The 24,016-nt window shown below is 37.4% G+C and overlaps 1 protein-coding gene across 1 annotated transcript in view; it reads left to right on the top strand.

Annotated features, from left to right (window-relative positions):
* The first annotated feature begins 2,455 nt into the window (after positions 1-2,455).
* Positions 2,456-24,016, top strand: part of lrp4 (low density lipoprotein receptor-related protein 4) — a 95,300-nt gene continuing 73,739 nt past the window's right edge. Inside the window, exon 1 of the mRNA XM_088934941.1 lies at positions 2,456-2,761. Within this exon, the coding sequence (XP_088791067.1) occupies positions 2,704-2,761 (58 nt within the window). The 5' untranslated portion in view covers positions 2,456-2,703. The remainder of the gene's footprint in view (positions 2,762-24,016) is intronic.

Below are 24,016 nucleotides of genomic sequence, written 5' to 3'. Positions count from 1 at the left end.
TGTTTTTGTAAGGAAATGAAAAGAAGCTGTGTTAGGTTTGTGGGTGACAATTCACAGCAATTACTCACATAACATATTTTACAAACTAGAGATGGTACTTTACTTTTTAGAATGACTGACCTCAAAATAGTTCAGTCTCATAAAATGAACTCCAGTCATAACCATATTTAAGACTATTTTTTGCTTTCAGCATAAACTGTTATAATAGATGCTGGTCTTTTAATAAATAAATTAGCACTGCCTTGTAAGAACTGGAAAAGAAGATGGACACTTTCTGCAACACATTACATAGAAGTGCAGCTGAATCACAAATAAGTTAAAGTTGCTTTAAAAGCCCTGGAGTGCAAAATAAATATTCAGTTTTAATTGAGATGATAATGGCCTGAAAGAAATCATTGCATGAGAGAAGGGTGGTCTTATTATCAGCTTTAAATGAAACACCACAGGGTGAAATAGCTCCAGGTAATGGGCCCAGCCTCTCAGTGTGCCAGTGCTACACTTTGCTGTTTTAATGAGGTAGGGTAGGCAATAGACAAAAGAAAGGTTTTTTCAGTATAAAGGGCATATGGAGAAGAGGCAAAGGAGATGATTGTAGACCAACCAGGGCCTAGGATTTGTTGAAGCTTGAACACTTGCAAGGACTGTAAGACCATGTAGCTCTTATGCAATTATTCCATTTCAATAATCATTAATCATACATTTAATTAAGGTTTCCAGTGAACTGCACAATGGCATGACCATGGGAAGAGTTTGAGAGAGTAAAAGGCAGGCAGCAGCCTTCATTAGGTTTGGGGAAATTTACAGTAGTAAGTCTAGATTTCATAAACCTGTGTTAAATTCCACTATGCCACCAGGTTTTTAAACACCATTCCTCTTTGGTCTGTTGCCATGGTGAGGCTATTGTATGGTGTTCACTGGCACAGAATGTCTGCTGCTTCAGGACCTTTAGCTTTGATCAGACAATTGATCAAAAATTGACTTCATCATGTTTTTATACTTACCTGTTCCACAAAAACATACAACTAAGATTAAACCAACACAATCCATTCAATTAATAGATTAAGCCCCTAAAATAATTATTAAAAACGATTAACATAAAATGGTATAATACTTAAGATACCAGGATACCACCATAACATCTTTTTACAGCACAAATTCATCTGTTGATGGAGGTTCTGCAAATATCAGTTATTTTAACAACTTTTAACAAAATAGTGGCTTGATGCATCCACTCTGTAAGGCTTCTAAATATGTAAGAGTCAATGCCTGATTTTTGTAAAAGAGACATCCTGTAACTAACCTGACCACAATATAGAGCACATATATTAAAAGAATTAAGATATATTTCGGCATTCTTCTCCATCATAGACAGAAAACGAATCTCTCCATTCTAGAAGTAAATCGATCTCATTATCTAAATAAATTACGTTTTCAATCAATAGCCATGATAGCACATGAAAGATAGCAGCTACCATTTGTTATCAATCATCCCTGACAGGTCAGGTTTAATAACATGAGGATGTCCTTTTTTCCTTAATCATTTAATTAGGTCCATTATGAGACCATGCACAAACGTTTTCCAAATGTTTCTATAACAGATACATTAAGTTAAGCATATTTCAACATAAGATGCTTTAAGTATGTAAAAGTTAATTTCCATGTACAGATGTTTTTTCCTATGTAAAATCTGTGTTCTATTTGCAGAATGCGAGAGAAACTTTGTTACTAGCAAATACACAAAGGAAGTACTTCGCTTCGGCGAAGATGGGTTTTGTGATCTTGAAAATACTGAGCCACAAATGTCAACCGAAATATATATATAAAAATTTGTTCACAATGACACATATATTTAACATTCTCAATAAAGTCTTTTTTAGTAAGCCAACCTTTAAAAAATCTAATTGTATAGTTGTGTTAAAGGTTTTCTTTCCGTTTTTTATGAGAAAAAGATGCTGAATTAAAATGCTTAATTGTGCATTACCGAAAGAAAATACAACGAAAACAACATAATGGCATTAAGCAATCGCACTGTCATTACATTTTATACACGTGGGTGTAAAACACCAGATGTGAAAGGTTGCCCTTCTCATTAATATAAAACTTTCATAATTTAAAAAAAAAACCTTGTGACTACTGTTCTCGTAAATAGACACCGTAACTTTGGATGTGACACAGGGAACAGTCCAATACAAGACCACTGCAGACACACCCCCGGAGGGACCGAAAGGAGCCTGTAATAATGGATTGCTGAAATCGATTACTTTGGAGGATTTTATCATAACAAGATATTTTCTTTACGGGTGCATAACAGAAAAAGCTCTTCCGCTGAGAACGAACATGCCTCTGAATTCGTCCCGTCTCTTCCGAAATGATTTATTCAATCATAGATCACCCCCTTTGTAACATTTGGTTCAGCCCAATGATTCTTTTGATCTCTCCAGCTTCGAAAAGAATAGCACAACATGTTAGGAGCAACCCTAGCGGCTGCAGTATTCACAGCGGCGGCAGAGCAGCAAAACTTCTCAAACTTGAGACAGGACGTAACTGGAGGAACTAAAGGAGTCCGACGAGCCCATGCAGTCATGATCTGAGACCGGCTACGGTCCCCATTCATTAGCGTTAAAAAGGCTGGGTTAGGGAAAAAGAGAGAAAGCTGAGCAAATTCTTTTGCGAAAGCAGAACTTGGGGAGGCACGTTCACAAAATGCAAGTTGATGTAGCGCTTTGTATCACTCTCCTAGCTTTGGTGCTTTGGAATAAAGGTAGGTGCAACTTGTTTTTAGAGGGAGGAATTCATTGTGAGTGTGTCCTGTTGTTTGGTCTGAAGCGTGTGCGACACAATATTATGTAGGAATGTGTGTAACTACGCGATATCCCCCAGCCCGTTTAGTTTAATGGAGGAGTACAATGATTTTCCATTCAGTGTTTTAAGACTGTAGTTTGCAGAAAAAGACCCCAGTTTACCCTCATGGAAGCATATCGATTGTGGTAGTTAAACGAGCTTCAGTGTACTTTTTAAATGGTTTAATAATTGTATTAATAAAGATCATTGCTCATTGTGATTTATCGTCATAAGCAAAACCTACTGATGTGAGACGGCGAAAAGACATTGTTCTAAATACAGTAGTTCTATTTTCAGGATCATTAATAGTTCAGTGATGTTTGCGAGTGGCGAATCGTTTATTGTACCACTGTGAACCACAGCAGTTACAAGAAATGTGCAAATTACCCAGTCAGTCACACAACTGAGAGATGAAGGGCTAAATAACTATGTTTGAGAGACAGACTTGAGCCCCAACGTTTTAGCGAGTAACATCACTGCAGTTGAGCAGTAATTGCAAGTTAAAAACAACGTGCGCTTTGATTTCAATACAAAGACAGTATAAACGCTATATCGTGGTGCCTGTGACTTTTATGTGTGCTTCCTGTACAGCCCGCAATGCCTGGATTCATGAGAACATATTGGTTATTGTCACTCATCTAGATAATAATGTGTGATCTTCAACTGAAGTCCGCCGATTTGCGGCTTAATCTTGCAAATCATTTGCGTAATGAGAATTTCCCCGATTGCCAGCGGTGTCTTTCGTCCTGCTTCTCCACAGGTCCCGATGCATTTTATAGAGGTCTGTAATAGGTCCCAGCAGATAGGTTTTAAGTCTCTCGGGTTTTTTTCCCCTATCACCTTGTATTTACAACATGTTGGGACAGCAGCTTGGAAAGAGGCTGGAATGCAGGAACTTCTGCGCACATCCACGGACAGCCTTTTAAAGAGGCAGGCCGTTCCGACTTCTCGCCTCTCCGGAGCGGTGCGGAGTGTTAAGACGCCGAATTGTCTTGTACGAGACAATAAATCGCCCTGCCGGGAATCGCTCTGTTCTCTTTAGAGTCGTTTTACAATTCACGGCGATCAGTTTTACAACCAGTCTTGCATCATCAGCTTTTAAAATCCGAAGTACTTTAAAGTTTTTCAAAGCTGGTGGAAAAAGCAATATTAGTAGTATCCAAGTGTCAAGGAGAAAAAAAAATCCCGAAGATCGATACAGTATGTCGTATATTTGACAAGATGCATTTTGATATCGCAAAGGGAGAAAATACGGTTAACAATGCGTGCTAATATGATTATTGTGAAATGCGTCTTAAATTCGTACACAACACTATTTGTTGTTCATAAGAACGTCCAAAGTGCATTGCTATAACTAATCCGCAACCTGAAAGGTCCCGATTTAAAAAATATTGCATTTTTAATTGCCTTCATCTTAACTTTAAAGAACTAAAAATGATTATTAATTTATAGTAGATATGTATCCCTCCCGGGACAGTGATGTATAATAAAGTCAGTGCTAGCCCAGCTGGACAAGACGTGTGTGTTGGCTCTTTTCATTATCAATACAACTAACGCATTAATTTAACTGAATTGTTTTTGGTGTAGTGCAGACATCACTCATGGTGTTGTTGAATACATTTTTAAATTATAAACGATTACTTATTTTACATCCATTTTGCAGGGCACTATCACTAGACCGAATGGGAACGAGCCACGCTATGATGGGTTGATCACAAAACTTAATATTCTCTTTATTTAAACGTCATTTTTTTATAGCGCGGAATAAAAGTAAATTTCCTCTTAGTGGCACACATGATATATACATCTATCGTGTCAGGGAGTCTAAATAATATACAGTAGGCAGTTTTGTAAGTTTAATAGTTACTATCAAGTTGAAATCATGGGTTACACAGCTGTGGTATTCATATGTAGAAAATGTTCAACAGCTGAGAACAAGGCTGTTTATAAATCGCCCCAAAGGGAGTCGCGTTTAATTGTGTCAGATATGTATTTAAGTAGTTTTTTTTATTTTAACTCTTTGGCTGTTGGCACACAGTTTGAAAATGATATTGGAGAAATATTTTTTAAACCACTTAGATTTATTATCAAAGTAATAAACAGCTTAATCAATGCAATAGTTAAATTGTTCTGTACGTGCGTCTTGTCAAAGAATGTACTAAGCTGAGCATTTTCCCTAAAGATGTTTGGCCACCTGCGTTTTCAGGACAAGTTAGATTTTCACCATTCAATCAGTGCTGGACACCTGCTAATAACCGTGAAAAATAATTGATTTCCTGGTCATTATTGTCAAATTAGTGGTGTGTTTTTATAACATTATTGTGCTGTAATTATCTAATGCTACAGAATTGTTTAGTTAAACGTGTTAAGTTGTAAAAAAGCATCTGGTTTCATGAAAAAAAAAACAATTTCAATCAGCTTTTCTTTAATCTGCAGAAATCAATTTTTATGCCATTATTCTGCAGAATGCCTTTTCAGTCTTGCCCTAATAGACACAGTTATTTTAAAATGGGATTTATTAGAGGGTTTTGGTAGAAAGAGCCTATACACACTCTATAAACAATGTTTGAATTGGATGTCAAAATCATGTCTTTCATCAGAGAAGCTGTATCCAAATGCCTTTAAGAGCTAAGGGATTACACAACAACCTTAGAAAGTTCTTCAGTTGTCCATTACATCTGATGTTTAAAATACAGCTAAAAATATATGAAGAATGTTACTTAAGACATTTCCTTTAGTCCCAAAGCCCAGTTGCAACTGTTTTAACATGTTTTACTTCTGAAGCTGTTGATTTCTTGCCTCATTGTGTTTAGAAAACCATTAACACTCGCCCTGCTTTTGGTGTAGTCTCTTCTTTGCTATCATTTGTTAATACAGTCTAAAATACTGCTGAAAGAAACGGTCTGCTACATAATAGACATTCATGAAGGTTTTTTTATTTACTGAAGACGTACAGTATATGAAAGTTTTCCTCCGTCTGGTTATGGTGTAATGACATGCAATTTGATTTTGGTAACAGTGATATGCTTTTCAATTGTGTGCCTTTTTCAAAATCAGCTGGGGAGAGACCAGATCAAACCTTTTTAAAATGGCGACAAGGGATTTGGGGTATTCAATTTTATGTTGTTCATACAAAAAAAGTGTAATCTCATTGCTTTGCATTTTTCTTGCCTGTGCAAAAAAAAATGTTTAGTTCTGTTAAATTTTAATTTTGTTTCGTGAATATAATTTTCAGGAAATTAGAAGCAGAATAAGGTATTGTCGAGACATGAAAGGTCTACATGGACCTCTTATTGCATTATTCGGATTGTTTTGCTAGCTTAACTGGCAAAATAGTGACTCCAAAATGCAAGTAGTACATCTTACACTTGTACATTCACAAGTGCCTTGAGGCCATACTGAAATTAATTTCTAACTAGCAAACATTAAAACCAGTTTCCTGTCATTTCTGCTCAAGAACATAAGTTTGTGAGATGTAATGCATGCTTCAGGCGGCTGATTTAAAGGATTAAGATCTATGAATGAAGATCCGCTTTTACCTTTCCTTCTGTGCCCCTTCTGTTCTCCATTCTCTCTAATCCACTTTAAACTAGTAATTACCCTGATCTTTCCATGCTTGTAGTATTGGTTTATTCCTAATCATTGCAGAGCATAAATTCATTTTCTTATGATTCTTCACTACCTTTTGTTGGTTTTAAGATCAACAGCTCATCGATTATCAGTCAAATGCCTACATGCACACCAGACTTGAGTTATAAATCTTGAGCTTTTATGTCCAGTTTCTTAGACCCATTTATTAAAGCTAAAGATTGAAAAGCTTACCTGTGTTAAATTTGAAAAAGCAATACCTGCAGTTTCAAACAAGCCTGGTGACTGTTATCTCTATAACTGATGGTGATGCCAACCCCACCAAATACAAACACTTTTAAGTTATCTGGTTTTATCTGCTGCTGGAGTGGAAACTGTCTTTAGAAGATACATTTGATCACAGTTGAAACACATTGACTTGTCTGCTTTCATTTGGTTACTCGATCTTAACTGTCTTGGGAACAAGTAACTTGGGCCTGTATTTTATTATTGCAGTTGCCCACTATGTAACAAGTAAAGGTTACAATGTGGATTTGATGCAGTTGTTGTTTGTTTTTGTTGGGTGGGCCACAGAAATAATATTTTGTCATTTGTGAGTTTGGAGTCTGGTGTGCTGGACCTTGATGATGATGTGGGAGGTTACAGTAGTGAGGATAGAAACAGCTGAGTAAGTGTTGGTGTGTAATGAATGTATTTTACATTTGTTGTACTCAGACAATGGCTGTAACTACTGCTCCTTGTTGAGACAGATATTGATGTGGCTTGTTGTTTTCTAACCACAAATGTAATAAACATTGAATGAGACATGCATAGGAGCAGAATATATACTAAATCCTCATAGGTGAGACTTAAGACCTGAAAGATGGCTGTTGTAGATAGTGAGGTTTTTGGGAGTAACTTGAGCTATACTCTTCACCCTTATCAGAATGCTGTGTTCATGGTAAGGAATGTGGCAACCCTGTAGCCTATGTTGGAAGAGCTCCAAGCAGGACTACATCCTGGACAGGACAGCTGTTCATCTCCATGGGCACACGAGTGCAGGGAACATGGGAAATGTGGGGTTGTGGGGTTGCAGAGCTACCTGTCACACCACCATACCACCCTGCCACACTTTCCTTTGTCTTGAATTCACATGATTATAAGATTTTGAGTCTGCAGGAATATCGAGTGGGAGTGGGTTCCGAAGGCTCCTTTATTAGAATCAAATTGTTGCTATGCAGACGTATGTCTGCGAAGACTGAAAACAGTGTGGTATTAATTGCATTTTATTGCTTGTATTGTTTTTTTTATCCCCATAAAAACAATGCTGAATTCCAGAAGGTTGACAGTCTAATTTTTATGCTGTCTGTTTTGAACTATAGAGGGACCTCAGTTGAGCCAAACTTTGCTTTATTGTGAGACTGGGAGCAACTAAGCACCCAGAATAAAAAATGCACTTGGGTATTAACACCCAGCAGGCGGGGTATAAGGACAGCTGAACAGGGTGAGGGTTGTAGTAACTGATAATGCTTTTTCCCTAAGACTGTTATACTTTGGCAACTGACCATGTAAAAATAATCTATGAGTGTCTGGGAATCCAGTTTCCTGATAGTCAGAAACTTCAATGTTTAATCCTAACAAGACAAGCATAGCGTACAAACTGGAATCATTAAAAAGAGTATGCTAAGAGTGCTGGTCATGTCCGGACGCCCCATTGCTAAACGTCCTTTACGACCAGAGGTTCCAAGGCTGAAAACGTCTTTGCAGCCTGTACTGTGCGCATTAGAGTTCCGATCAGCTAAAAAAAGGCACACACAAAAATAACTTGGGGTGGTCCTTGCTATAAGCAGCTCTAGAGGAGGGCTTTACTGCGTGACTGGCTAAAAACATTTATTCCTTTATGGAGACAGACAAGATTTTTTTTTCTATGTGGTGTTTGAAGCAAGGCTTTGCACAGAAGTCCTTTTGTTCCCTTGCACCTTTCAGAAGGAATGTGTTGCCTTCTCTCATAGTGTTTGTACAGTGAGCCCCCGGTTCGTTTTTTTATTTAGACCAGTTGGTCCCCTGTCCCCCTGACGTGCACTGCAGCTGTTGGGCCACACTGTTTTTCTTCGAAGTCCCCCTTAATCGACTGTTTGACATTTCATGGCTTGCCAACCTGACACCCTTGAGACGGAGATTAATAATTCCAGCAGGTCCGCAATGTCAACGCCTGTGGTTAGATTTCTTTTTTTGAATGCACATAAATGTAGTTCTGGCACCCAGGTTGACAGTACTATTGTGTGGATGAATTATGAGTGAGCTAAGTTTATCAAATCAAAATACATGATCATTGTTTTGAAAATAACGATGTGATTGGAACCACAATATGTTCTATTTTAGATTCCTTGTTAGATATTTATAATTTATTACAGGAACAGTAGCTGTTGAACATACTTTTTTTCATGAATGCATTTTGTTAGTAAATTATTAATGTTCTACTGCATAAGATCTTCTCTTATGCATTAGGACATAAAAAGAACTCTGTTGCAAGTGTTTAAGATATTGTAGGCATTTTCTTAATAACTGAGAAACTCTTCTTGAGGTTTAATTCTGAATTGGCATCCTTTTTTGGACGGATTACCTTTAATTTTGGATTAGATGTAAATATCCTGGAGTAGCACATTTGTGTTAGTGACAATGGCCTTGTTTTGTAACGGCAAATCCCTCTGGTACAGCAATGTCACGTTTTCCAGCCACCTTCATCCACATTCATGGGCCTGTCTCTCTCAGTGCTAATCAATGAAGGGGCCTAAGCAACAAGCTCTATTAAACAAACAATATCAGCTCCCAAATAGGCTTTTCAAACATAGGGCTGGAGTGGCAAACACACTGAAAGAACTGCTTCCTAATGAAGTCAGTTAACTCAAGTACTTCATTGGAACTCGGCCTTTCAGCAGGGTTTCTGTGGACAGTGTCAAAACAACTCAACCTCTGACTGTTTTAAGTATATAAATGGTGGCTTTTGACTTTTAGTATAGTGGGCTGGAAGGGTGAGAAAGGGGAGGAATAAGCTGGGTGAAACAATGGCTCTCAAATGAACCTCTTTTTTCTCTCCCTAGCGCAGCACAATAAATGCAGCAGCCCAATAAAAGCATGGCCTGGACATGATGAGCCTGTGCCTTTTACTTAACTGTCATTGTAATAAATATTTATTATTTGCTGAGGTGGTGACTCAGTTCACAGCTGTAGGAAGATGTCAGTCAAAAATTGAATCGGGACGATTTTGGTTGATTTTTGTTTTTTTACAAGAAATTTCCTTCTCATGCTTTTTTAGAACCAATTGCTAAAAGCTGCTATTCTTTCACTCCCCCTTCCTCCCTCCCTCTGTGCGCTTTTCTTCTTCTCCAGAAATCTTTTTTTTTTCCTCGGTCACCCCAGTGTCTCATCTCTGCTTCAGTATCCACCCATTGTGAAATGGAATGCTGTCCCCTTTCTCCTAGTTATTTGTATAACATTGAATCGGCCAAAGATATGTAGGATGAAACCCTACATTCTTCATTAGCAAGCTTAAATTATAACTTCATATTTTAGATCTTAAAAGATGTTTCAATAAAGTTATACTCCTCTGTCAAGAACTAAAGGATGTACGGTATATGCAAATATTGTAGATGTAGCTTGTTGAGTATTAAAAAAGCCTTTTAACTTTATTGAGTGACGTATTTTCAGGTGACAACTCTTGAAATAAAAGAAGATGAAGCCTACAATTTTTTATATAAATAATTAATTGCTTTTGTTGGTTTATCTACTGTAAATTGACTTGCCAGTTGCCTATGGTTACATAAGGAGTTTGCACAGAAAAACAAGAGTTTGTTTTGTCCTTTTAGTTGTTACTTTGCTTCTTTATTCCACTTGTAGACACTGCAAGAAATGTCAAATGTTTCCTCTTGTCTGCAACTCCAGAGCACTTCACATCCTTGACAAATGGCACCAATTCAAAATGAGGCTGTTTAATTTTTTTTTAAATCGGAATGGGCCCAAATTATGCATTCCTGACCTACATCCTTAAATGGTAGCTGAATTGGCAAATATGTTTCTTGATGTTTTGTTGAAAAAAACACGGGGCTCTCCAAAACAGAAGCAAGCAAAGCCTTTTTTTCCTCTGATTACTCTTTAGGAGTGAAAACTGAACAAAGATTGTTGTCAAATCTGTCTCTTGACATGCATATCATTAAGCAGTTGCAGAATTAATTATTTGTAAGTACTGTAAGAGAGTTACGAGATGCTTCAGTGATGGAATTGCATAGCCTGTTTATAATCAGTATATATTTATATAATTCAGTTTTTACCGTATATTTTCAGTTCACAAGAGTTATTTAAAGTAATGGAAAGAGGATGTTTCTTTACCTGAATCACAGATGACCATTTAAAATATACTGTACCCTAGTGTTGGGACTTTTTTGGTAATCTTAAAAAATCTGCGGGTTCATCAGGGGAATAATGTGTTTGAATTGAAAGGATTAACAATGATTTGCTGAAGGTTTTAATGCTGAGTAGGGAAACGGTAGGTAAAAATGCCTTGTGGTTCTCGCAATATCAAAGATTTCCCATATAAAAACTGAATACGATGAATAACTCCAACAGCAGCATTGCTGCAGGCACCATGTAATGGCCTCTCCCCTGGGTGAAAAAAGTGACATGTAATTGATTTTGCCTGGGGTGAAACGATGGTGAGCAATCGGTCTGCTTTCTCTGTAATGGTTGAAAGCACAACCTGCATATTCAGTAAGAAGGTTGGGGGTAGCCAGTGCCGTCGAGATGAATTGGTGAATTTCAACATTGCTACGCATACTGCAAAGAAATGTTTAAACCTGGTGTTTTTAAACTTCTTTGCTTATCCTGTCACTGGGAGCTTGTTTCTTTAGTCTCCCCAAATTCTCACTCTCGGCCTGCAGCTGATGATTCTCTGTTGTCCTCCGCTGAACAGCAGCTTGAGATGGATGTCTGTGAGGTTACGCACAGGTGCGTGGCTCCTGTGGGGGGCAAAAAATGGATGTGTGCACATTGTGAAAGACATTACCTTTCATGACAAAGACAATGAAAAGCAATGGTGCAGTAATATTTTCTTGGAAACATGTAGGCTTCCCTCTCACCCTTATGGTAGGCTTTGTTAACAGAACCATATTTTTGGAAATAAAAACTGGGTTCAAGGGTCTTCACACCTGTGCCTTTTGTCCCTGGGACTTCCCTGTGCACTCTTATTTAACGTTGCTTCACTTTGTGATATCTCAAAAGGTTTTTTTTCCATGGGAGATTTCGCACTCTCCATACAATTAGTTCATTTAAGTATGTTAATGGAATGTTCTTATTATTTTAAAGACAAGGTCAGGAACAGCATTTTTAGTGCAGGAGTTTATTATACTGAGTGTTTTCAGAAACCACTTGGGGTGTGTTTTCTGCCTCTTTTAAAAAAACAAACTCAAAACCTTTTGAACATCAGTGGTAGTCATTTAAAAAAAAGTGTATGTCTTCAAAGGTGTGGTAAAATAAAGGCTGAACATAATGTACTCTCCATTAAGCTTAATGTGTACTGTGCTTTATACCTTAATGTCATAAATGTAATATTGCCTTTGTTAGACAGTTGAAATAGGTGTTCAAGCACATTTGATAACTTTGGTCTGAAAGACTTAAACATTGACTTGCTAACAGTAAATTAAAGTGGTCACCTCACTTGTGATTGACTATTTTATGGAATATGCCATTATATTGCAGTAGTTAGTGAGCAAAGCAGATGAAGTAACGTTACATGCAAATTTTAATTGTGATGGTCAAGTGGGAACTGTTTGTAAAGGTTTATTTTGTATTTAGGTAGCTCCTCAAACAAGCTGGATTTTATTTAAAACCTTAAATGGTTCCAAATTTAAGGTCTTAAGTTTGTTTATCTGCATCAGTGAAGCACACTGATTAATGAATATACTGTATAATTCTACCTCTGAATGGGTATTAGTGAGAACCCTACAGCTTGTTTGTAGATTTGCATTTTGCTGAATGATAATGTAAAAATATCTACTTAGGAAAAAGGTTTGTATCTTGGTCATGCAGGTCAAATTTGTTTTGCATACAGTGGGGGACTGTGAAAGTTTGGAAAAAAAGGCTATTTTTCTGATCTCTGTGCTCTTGTAGATGAAGTAATAGTAAATGAGTATGGTGGTACTACTTAGACGTGCTTGTTAAAAACCAGTTCCTCAATGTCTGGAGGATGGTAGCCCTCTCAAGAGGCTAGGGTTTTTTGTTCTGTATAGAGTTTCCTGATTCTCTGCTGGTTTCAGCTGGAGCCACAAAAAATGATTAAATCAGTCCCAGCTCTTTGCAAAGCAGGAAATGGTCCAATTAAATCATCCCAGGGCACAACTAAGGTCCATGCTAGTAGTAGTAATAAGATAACCTGTACTCACATGGCCTATGGAATTTACATTTATTTGGTATGGTGAAAATCTGTGACAGATTTGCTGTGTTTTTTTAATTTGTAGTTAAGCATATGACTTGATGATCAGTAAACAATAGATTGTTTTATTGTATTGCTGTATCTTAATAAATGTTTGGGCCTGTTGGTTAACTTTCTTGATATAATTGATTCTTCAAGCAGTATTGTTATGCTTGACTACTTAACCAACATCTCCAGTCATGTATTTTATTTGCATATTAAATATAAAAAATTCTACCTTTTGGTTAAAAAATAATTTGACCCAAAAGGCTGGTTCTAAAGATGTGCAACATAGGAGGCTTGTTAGGTTAACAAGGTTATAGAGAACAGATCTCCTGAAATCTTCATGTCTCACTTATCGTGGATAAAGAAAACAAATGATAAAATATTGTTAAACATTCTTTAATGCTGTGAAACTTTTAGCAATTACATAATTAAACGTGTCCTTTTCAGTTGTGTCTGGCTCCATTTTCCTAACAGATGACTCTCATTCACTGCACTTACAGTAGCAGGATGTAAAGAGGAAAAAATAGACACCTGGCATCAAATCACCCCTGTGCTGGGAAAGATTCGGTTGTAAAATTCAGTTCTCTGAACACTGTTCTCAGAAGCCCCTTAGTAGTATATTTTAGTAAATTTTGTTCCAAATGAAACCTGAGTTTTTAGTAAAGAGAGATAGGTTTATATTATTTAACATGTAGCCTTGTCATTTTTATTAAACTTAATTGAACAGGCAATCTTGTCTCTTGGCTAGGCCACCTGTTTGAGTTGAAGAATTCTTCTGTTTCTGATTATTGTAATGACTTAATTAGCCTTGAACCTTTTAACATGTCCTGTTAAAATGTACTTTGCTCATCGATCTACAAATAGGCATGATTGAAGTGAACAAGGCTCCCTGCGTGAAAACAGCAGCAAGCAGCAGGGACATCTCTCGTTACCAATGCCGTTTGCTAATCTAATTTCCTCAGTCATAGCAGTTTTTTGTTGGGGAAAAACAAAGTATCTTTTATAATTGCAGAACAAAATACTAGGAACTGGTGAAAACAGTTTGCGCCTCAGACTCTTGTCTGTAATGGAAGACTGTCTCATTCTCTTCACATCACCTGCACACTGACTGCCTGTAAGTGTCATTGGACAGGATTTCCTAATATTTTAGTCCGGCAGTTCATTATGAATGTTCTGTAATTGTTTTCCAAGCCAGTCTTTAAGAAACTGAAGTGGACTATACAGTGATACAAACTATTCCTCTAAGTATATTCTATTCTGAGCTTTGTTAAATCCATTGTGAGCCATCTGGACTTAACACTGATTTATCTTATGTTTGTATGTAAATAAAGTTTAGAAAACCGTGATGGGTTGTCACTTGCCAATTCATTTTTAAGCAGAAGCCCCATTTGTGTTCTTAGAAAATTCTGCTAAGATTTTCTTTCCCCATCTTATCTTTTAATTGGATAAGCCATTTCTTTTTTTCTAACCAGAAAGAAGCAGGTCTTGCATTCTCATCGTAGTGTTTCCTAAATGAGGAAGGGTGTAATGAGGGCGTGGTGTGGAAAGCTGTGATTAAGTTGCCTGTACCATACGTCCACCATATATTGCTCTGGTTTAACTGGAGGCTGACAGGTGCTGTGGTGCCATTTGCCGATTGAAGAGAAGAAAAAAAAACTGCTGCCTGCTGTTACACAGTTATATCTTTGACTGGCACTGCATTTTAAATTGGAACTGGCATCGCGTCCAGTGCTATTTGCCTCTCGAATTGCTCTGCTGTATTGAAAGCCCGTCTGTGCTCCGGGTACTCTTGCCAGAACTTGTTAAAGATTGATTCCTTGCCAGCTTGAAGACCTGTTCTGTGTTATTGATTCATGAGCTTTAACTGCAGTGATTTATGGTGACGTAAAATTGTAATTTGCACACGCATAGTGCTTTTCATCATGCCTGGGCATTTTGATGTGCCTCAAAGCAAAATTCAGAGTGAATGAACTGTGGATTACAGCTGTGACAATAACACCCAACACAAACATTTTATGTTTCTTTAAATAACCATGGAAAATTTAACTAGATACAAGAATCATCAACTAAGTTCCCACTTGTGGTTGCTACATCTGAATATTTTAACCTGTCTGTGTTTCAAATGAACTTCAGTTATGTCTGCTAACTCTCACTTTGCCTTAGAGAAACAGATTGAAGCTTTTTTTCCCCAAGATCTTTAAACCAATGGAGTAAAATCGTTTCTTTTTGACCCTTTAATGGAAAAGGTGTCCCTTAATGGGAAGATGCACCACCATTTACTTTGTGCACTGTGAAAATATCAAAGATCACTTCAGTGCGGCTGAAAGCTTCCTCTGTGTCGTCGTATTGTAATTGGAAAGCGAGACCTCTTGAGTCCCATTCGAAAGGTTGATGTCACTCTTTCTTCCTGTGGTGTCGGTAACAGCTATTCTTGGCATACTGTCCCAAACATTCAGTGCGGCCTACACTGCTGCCAGGATGATGACCTTTCATCTCCTAAGCTCATGGCAAAACAGTGATTGAAAGTTCAGTTGAAAAGAACTCAGACAATCTTTGCGGGAGCTTCCCATGGACTTTTTTAATTCACCTTTCTTTCCTCCTCTGAAGTTTAAACTCTACAGAGAGTGGAAGGAGACCCAGAACAATCTAGTTTTGGCACTTTTAAAATCATGGAGAGAGATCTTTTGGTTCCGGAAGTTGATTAAACCTGTTCACAAACTGGAAGCTCCTCAGCCTCAGTCTGGTGCAGTGGTGTATGAGTGAAAAATGTTAGCAGGAAAGTCATTAGTATTCTTGCTCCCCATGTTTGTATTGCTCAGTGAATCAAATTGATTTATGCGTTTTATTTGTGGTAGTAAAAAATGTTCCCTTAATTCATCCCCTGCACATACCGCATATGGTGAGAAACATGTACCTGCATATATATATGTGATTTAGAAGCCTCTACATCTACAATAATTCCCCTGTAAGATTAAAATATCAGGTTTCTATTATGCATACAGTTCAAAAAGTATTTTAATGCATCTACATTGAAATTATCGGGGGGAATTTGTGCCTGTACTAGAAGAATTACATTTTTGTATTCAGGTGACTAGTTTGGCAGAGCAGTCTTGAGGTGTGGCCAGTTCGCCCAGCCCCACTTTCGATAACTGCGACAGCATGTCATCACGCTGCCTACAGGAAAAACAGGAGAGTGCAAGGACAGGTTTTTGTTTCTGAAATCAAAATTAAGGGGGAGGCAGCTCTGCTTTAAGATCAGAGAGAGATTCCAATTGTATTCAATCTGCTTTGAAAGTTATGAAATATATATATATATTATTTTTTACATTGAACAACCTTATGTAAACCTTCAACTCAAAACTTTGCAAACTGCAGTGGGAGATAGAGATATTAGGAAGTCAAATTTGTCTGAAAACCTTTTTAAGAAAAAAAGGAGGATTTAAATTTAGAGCAGTAACCAGCTACAGTATATCTGTTTGATTTCAAGACAGCCTTACCAGTATGCTTTATGGGCTTTGTAATTGGATTTTTGTGTTCTGACACAGTAAAGCACTTCTAAATGAAAGATCTGAACAAAACTTGTTCTCATGGCTGATGGCTCTGTAATTAAAAAAAAGTTTGTGGAGTGAAGGATTCTGTAATCAGAGGCTAGGTTTTGATATGTTCTGCATTACTGGCAACCTATAACATTAAAGTAAAGTTTAATACTCTCTCAATTTGGAAAGAACATTTTTAAATTTCTTACTGCCCTCCTGAGGGCTTCTGATCATACTTGTTTGACATTACTTTAATTTTGTCAAATAAAAATGGATAAAAACCTTTTGATCAATTTCAAGGATAACTCTTCCAAACTAGTTTAGTTCAGAGCGAAGTTTGACATTTTCAGTCATTTCCATAGAGAGATGTAGACACAGAAGTCACACAGGTTAAACAACGAAATCATCTCCCTAATTAATTATATTATAATTATAGCTTCACTGTGCCCTCTTAAATGGAAACCTGTGTAAGAATCAAATGTTTTGGAATGGTTTCGCAGGTAATTTCACTTGTTCATTCAGGTATTGCTTTCTGTATTTCTGTTCACAATTTACGTGCAATGTTTCTTAATTAAGCAGTCAGGTGTGAATTTTTTTTTCTAATTAGAATTCTGCTCTAACATCATAAGTGAGACAGGACCAAGTAAACTTATTCTAATAGGAAATAATTACAAACTTGTTTTAAGTATCTGTAAAATGGCAGTATGATGATTCTGCAAGGAATCCCATTTCTTTACAATTTGGGACATTATGACGAGGGAACTAGTGGGTTAAATTTTTGGTGAAACCAAATTCCATTAGCTTGTAGGTGCTTTTGATGTCCTGCCTGCTTAAACATCATAGTTGGAATAATTTTGTAAAGTGATTAATGCAGTAACATGTTATTGAAAGATTTATAGTTTTATTTTTCTAAATCACTTGTACAGTATAAACTCATTTTCAAGTCAACATCACTACTATTTCTATAATAACAAAACTGAGTAACTAGTAAAAAGGCTCTTCAAAAGAGTCCTTTAGATGTATTCTGAAATTCAGTCTGTGCCTCTCATATGGCAATGTAGTTGCTATGGCTTCTGTCAATCTTAAATCCTTGCTAATGAAGGTGGCTGAATCCTCTTGTTGTTTTTGAGGCTTTGTAACATGGTGTGAAGTGAACTGTAATGGCTGTTAAGCCCATCATTTTGCTCTGTGTGCATTCAGTTTTTCTGTCTGCTTTCTCTCATTGAATGCTGTGTGCATCTCAGTTCATGTTTTACACTCCTGCCATTTTCACAGACTCTGAATGTGAATAAACAAGGAAAGAGTGATCAGATAAAGAGTTGTCTTGTGAATTGTTTTCATCGCCGAGCTTCAAGTTCAGCCTTCTTTTCTAAAAAGGAAAGGTTACTTCAAGGCAAAGGAATACTGTTGAAGTGATGACGTTCTAGATACCTGCTGGTTGTCCTCAACAAAAGACTAACTTTGAAATTTACTGCTTATATAATAGTCTTTTATCTGTGCAATTTGTAGGAGACTGCAGAAACAAGAGATGACTGTTTTTAAACTCAAGAATATTATCTGCATCTTGGACTTTCAGTGCCCCCGTACTGTTTGTGTGATATACTGCGAAGTACTGACTTTGGAGCGCGATTTAAACAATCATGATTGCATTCAGTGCAGAGTTGTGATCTTGATTTTGTCTGGATGTGGAATAGATGCACACATCAATACTTATTTCACAATAAAATCAATGGCAAACTAGCAGGATTGCACCAGTTTTACAGAGGAAGAAATGTAATGCTAATAATACTGTAATGGAAGAAAGATTGAGAGATTCTTTGGGGGGGGAGGAGTCAACAACTATGCAAATTAATGTTTCAGGAAAATATTACATTATGATAAAGTATAGTGTATATAGAGACCTACTGTACTATAAGCCTTTGGCTCCACAGAGTGCTTAATGCAATAAACTATTTGATCACTTCACTAAATTCCTAGCAGCACTAGATCTGCTGAAAATTAACTTGTTACAGCTACAGATAAGGTTGCAAAAGGTCCCTGTAGATGTAACGGAGAGAGCCTCATGACAAACAAGTCCAACCAAGACAATGCAGCGGAACTAATGATCTTCCCATTGTCTTTCACTCTTTGCTTTTTAGACGGTGAGAAAAGTGAACAGTGGACTTTGTGACAATTACTTCCAGGTCAACTGGAAATAAGGTGAAAGGTCACTTAGCCATCCAGTGTAATTTTGTGCTGATAAATCACTATTCGACATCTTCTCAGACATTGCATTTTAAATGTGAAATGAGTTTAGCTGCTGCCTCTTTATGTTAGTCTTTATTTTTATCAGTTTAATATGATTGCCAGGATTGGCTGTCGGGCATATTTTGTAAGTTAAGTACATGTTTTGACTTTCTTGGTCATTCATTGCAAATGATCTTTTTTTTTGTCAATGTCTGTAACAGCCGAGCAGCAGTTTATTGATCTGTGAGCATCTTGAGGGGTATGGCCTTCACGCCCCACTATTAAGGTTCTGAATAATTTCCTGATTAAGCTCCTTTTCTTTTAGTAAGGCCTGAAAGAGGGCTTACAGGGCTGCACACTTCCATGGCTTGTGGTGACAGCTGTGAGGAGCCCATCTGTGGAAAGCCCTTTGAATTTCACATTGTCTGTGGCTTAAAAGCGAAATTCTCTAGAGGGCTGAGGAAGTGTCCCAATTTTTAGTGACCCGTTAGCCGTACCAGGTCCACTGAAGCAGGTCCTTACAAAAACTTAGACTTCCCTTCTGTGAATACTGACCCCCCCCCCCCCCCCCCCCACACACACACACACACACTCTCCTTTTCTTCTTTGTTAGACTGTAAATACGAACACAGTTTTATTCCCTTTTCTCTTCCATGGAAAGACAAGCCACTGCTGTCAATTTGGAATTAATGGTGTTGGCAGGACAATCAATCATTGCTGCTTTAAGCCCTGTCACCAGCAATTGGTTGCTCTCCAGCAGTGACCTCTCTTCACTGGACCCTGGGCCTTATGCAACACCTTAGACCACAACAGGAAACGTAGGCCTTTGTTGTTTTATGGCCTATTACACACAGCGGATTCCCACTGTGATTAAAAACAACAAAACACTGCAGCATCATCAAAGAGTGGAGGTTTTTCTTTTTTTTTAAGTTCTTTTGTATGTTGTGTGTGCCTTTTCTTTATACCAGCATTTTTGTATAGATGGGCACAGTATGCATGCTAACTAGGTCAGCATGACTTATTCAAGGGAAATAGTTACAGGGAAAAACAGCTTGCTTTGGCAAATAAAAAAATAAAGGTTTCGAGCCAGGTGTTTAAAGAAACTGAAGTTTTATTGCTGCTATTCTTTCAAAATGTGGTACATTTTGTAATTCTACTTTTATGAAGGATTCAGATTTTAAAAAGCAAAGAAATAGCCCTACCCATTATACAGTATGAACAACATTGCAGATGTTCAGGTGCAGTATGTGTTGGGTTTGTGCTGTCCATTTTCATCGACAGTACTCATTGCAGTGTTCCTTTGGTTGTACTGATTGGAGAATACTGTTTAGTTTCTGTGGGGTTTTTTTTCACTTTTGCAAATAGCATTGTGGCCTTTTGTTTTCTTTCAGTGCAGTTTAAGCACTTGGGAGTGAAGTGCGGTTTTGGAGAAGTACTGGGTGGAAAGAGCACATGTATGTACCTTGTCCTTACAAGGCTGCTAATGTCACGTCTTCACTATTGCTTATTTCACACTGGCATACTGTGTAATGAAGCATTTGAGAAATGGCACACTGCCTCGCTACTTCATCTTAAAATGAAATAAGCTCAAGGGAGAATTTTTCTTTTGAAGATTTGACCTGCTTCCAACAAATATCAGGAAGCTGCAGTGTAGAGTGGAGTGTTATTTCAGAAAAATAATTGTTGCTAATTTCAAATCCTATAAAAAAACTAATATTCCTTTTAAATTTTTTTCCCCATATTTTGATATGCATGGTTCAACCCATTGATAGTCACATCCATATAACCTAAACATATAGTGTCAAGTGATCAGTGATACTGCCTTGAACAGTCAAAGTGTTTAAAGTACATCTTGCTGTTTGCCGGAAAAAGGTAAATGAAGCAAATTTGTCTCTTGTTTTTTGAGGCAGAGCGACTGTTTTCCATGATGCCATATTGCTCAAGGTTACTCAAAGTTCATACTTTAGCTAATTCTAATTCTTTCATTCCCTGCCTCGTAAAGATTGGAAAAAAAAAAGTAAAGCCATTTTTGTTTGAATGCATTTGTTCCCCAGCCATTTCATTTGGCTTACTGTCACTACAAATAATCGTTCCTTTGTATCTGAGAGAGTCTCATGCTCCCAAATGTTCTGCTGTCTTTTAATTAAAGATCTACCATTTTAAACCCTTGTAATCTACCACACAAACAAGACTATTTATGGAGACTAGAAGCTAGTTCTCTGAAATGTCAGTTTTAAGCTACGGGAAATCACAGTTATATTGATGGTGGCGTCGTATTAAATAAGCTTTTAATTTGAGTGATTGTAAAGTTATTGGATTATTGTTAGCCTATAAAGAGTATTTTTGTTTCGTTGTTGTAATATTTAGAATACAATCCAATAATTGTATAACCCCGATTGAAGATGACTGTTGTTTTTTTAGGTCTCGGCTTACAGAGATGACCTCTGAACTCGCACAGAGCGAGTATTGAAGTACAAACAGGCTCCTCTGACCCGCCTGTCCATTGAGCCTTTCATCTTTTGACTCGCTACAAGCTGAGGTTCTCACTGATTGGAGGAGAAGCACGTCCTTCTGCATCTTCACCCATTCTCAAACCATGAGTTCTGGGCGGTTGCTCTGTGACAGTGTCTTTATTGGTTCAGCCTGCCTATGAATAAGTGAATGTTGGATACTCCCCTGTTGACAGTAGGTTAGGGACATTGTGATTTAATACATTTATATCATGCACATCTCTGAATTTTCTTTAATTTTCTAATACCCAGTGTAGTGGTAGTTTACTGTATTTTCAAAACGTCCAGGGCTTGGGTACCTGCCACCTAGAATTTTGAAAGAATGTGTTGTAAAGCACCAAACAAAATGGTTGCCAGAAATGCCACTCTGTAAGATAACTTTAATCAGTGAACTATAGTGGGAATTCTATTTAAATATATTGTTACATCCCATATAAATGGCCATTAGACTGATGCTTAGCAGTGAACTTAAATCAGGGTCCTATTAAGAGCTAAACCTAGTAATAGAAAGTTATATAATTTAAGACCTCAGTTCAGACTGCAAAGACTCACACAAGATCTAGACCAGTAAAATAGCATCTGTGAAGTATGTTGTAAAGCTGAAGGCTTTTGCACCAGTCTGGGAGGGAGAGAGCAGTATCTCTAGGTTGTTAAACATATTTATCATTTACAGCTCCTTAAAATGAAGGAAATCGGTGCTAATCTGACCTGATTGGAATTTATTTAGAAAATAGCATTGCGTTTACATTGTGCAGCATTTTAAGATCTATGGATTAATTTAAAAATAGCGATCATGCGAAACCCACAGAAAATGTGAACAAAATTATATCTGTCAAAGAACTGTGATGTTTTTAGTAGGAATTGTGACTGCTGATGTTCTGCCCCACTTCCCGAGCAACTGCAACCAGCCAGCAGAGGTTGGCTGATCACAGTTTTGTCTGGTTGATGGCATTGACGGGTTACTCCAATACATTTGTTTTGGCCTGGGGTCATGAGAAAAAAGCTGGCCACAGTGGGATCTCGTTGTTTTGTCTTGAAGTTGTGCCATAGGAATCCTGTGTCATGTTGCATTGTCCCGCTGGAAAATGGACACTTTGAGATTGGCTTACAGTAATGGAAAAATTGCTGGCTCAGGGACTGGCTTGCCTCCATGTGTTGCTGAGCAGTAATGTTTCCTTCTTTTTCTTGCACAAAAGAAGGTTTCTGCCTCATACCACCTACCTTCCAATGCTCCATCAGCACAACGCAGATTATCGTCTGCGAGGCAAAATTCTTTGGTGAATTAAGTGCTTCAACTCTCCGTCTGCACCTCTGATGTTTTCAGGCCCACAGAAGATGGTGGTTTTGTCAGTTACCTGTCAACATATTATAGACGTTACCCTGAGAAACCTCTGAACTTGCAGATGGAGAGTCAGAGCCAGTCCTCCAATGCTCAAGTCGTTTCTTTCTAGAACTTCGTGTGCCGTTTCCACTGCAGTCTGAAAGTGATGATGCATATGGATGTGGTGACCTTCAGCCTTGTCGGACATGGCCTGTAACTCACAGAGCTGGTTTCCATTTCTCTGGACTAGTCTGCCGACTGAAGCAGAACGTCTCATTGGTCAGGCAACGTCTGTCACTGACAGGCTGCCTTCAGTCATGCTAATAGCAACCAGATTATCTTCACGACTCAAGTGGTACATCTTTGGTTGTTGTTACCTTAATGGAAACCAGGTCTTTTTGTGTATTTAAACAGGTTCTATAATATTCTATAATATTCCGATGTGTTATTGACATAAAACCTAGACTGGCTGCGTTTTATGTTGTGGACTTGTATGCATTAGCTCCATAACGTAATATTAAAATGACAGACAGCTGACTTTTTAGGATTATCTTAGGTGTATCGTTATAATGATTTATTCTATCCAAAATGTACCTTATATTATTACTTTCATTTTTTATAATACAGTATCTTAAATAACACACAAGTATATAAGGTGTTGTAACGTGAATTATATGTTTAATGAATGTGTAATGATTTAAATTGCTTGACTTAAACTTTTAAAAAACCTTTTTTCTTATAAAAGTAAGGAGTCATCTGTCTAAGCAGAACTAGGCCTTCTTCAGCCTAAGTTTAGAAGTGCCATGCATTTTGGAACACTCAAAATAACCCCTACTAAACATTCAACCTTGTGAACTATTTTCTTTTTATCACAAGGCCATTCTAACAGCCAAAACCATTTTTCAGTCTTATCTTTCAGGTGCTTAATCAAACAGTATAGTTGCTTCTGTCTTCCTTACCTTGGATTTGAAATGGGGGATGCAGGCGAGTATGACTTTAACACAAGCATCTCAAGAAAAGACCGAAAGGGCATGACTGAAGAGGTCCTTCAACACTTTTTTTTTGTGTGGAATTCTTACTTCTCACTTTTTAGTTCCATTTACCTCAGCTGAGGAAATTCACAGAACATGGTCTCTACACTTCTTTTCCTCTGTTTTTTCCTACAAGGTCACATATAGGCTTTTTCAATATTTATAGTGTTACATCATTATAAAATTAAGTCATGCACATAAGTATAAAATTGTAGTGAAGACGTTTTAAAGAAGACTGTGAATGTCATTGATAAAGATTTAACAGAAATCTGTTCACCTGCAGAGTTACAAAGTAAAGCATTTATTAAGGAAACCTCTAGTTAAGTTGAATTATTTCTTTTCGGCTATCACTTTAATTCCACAATCCTGACAGATCTTGTGGCTCAGGCTTTTATCTTTTCATGAAAAGATGTTCATGAAGACAGTTTTATCTCCTTAAGGGGTTGTTAGCAGGCTGTTTTAATAAGACTACAATTTACACAGCCTGTGCCCTCTCCCCATCCAAGAATGTAGTT

The sequence above is a fragment of the Atractosteus spatula genome, chromosome 16 (genome assembly GCF_055471065.1).
Source record: "Atractosteus spatula isolate fAtrSpa1 chromosome 16, fAtrSpa1.hap1, whole genome shotgun sequence".
Taxonomy (NCBI): Eukaryota; Metazoa; Chordata; class Actinopteri; order Semionotiformes; family Lepisosteidae; genus Atractosteus; species Atractosteus spatula.
The sequence above is the reverse complement of the archived record's forward strand: the minus strand, read 5'-3'. Positions and strand labels throughout refer to the sequence as shown.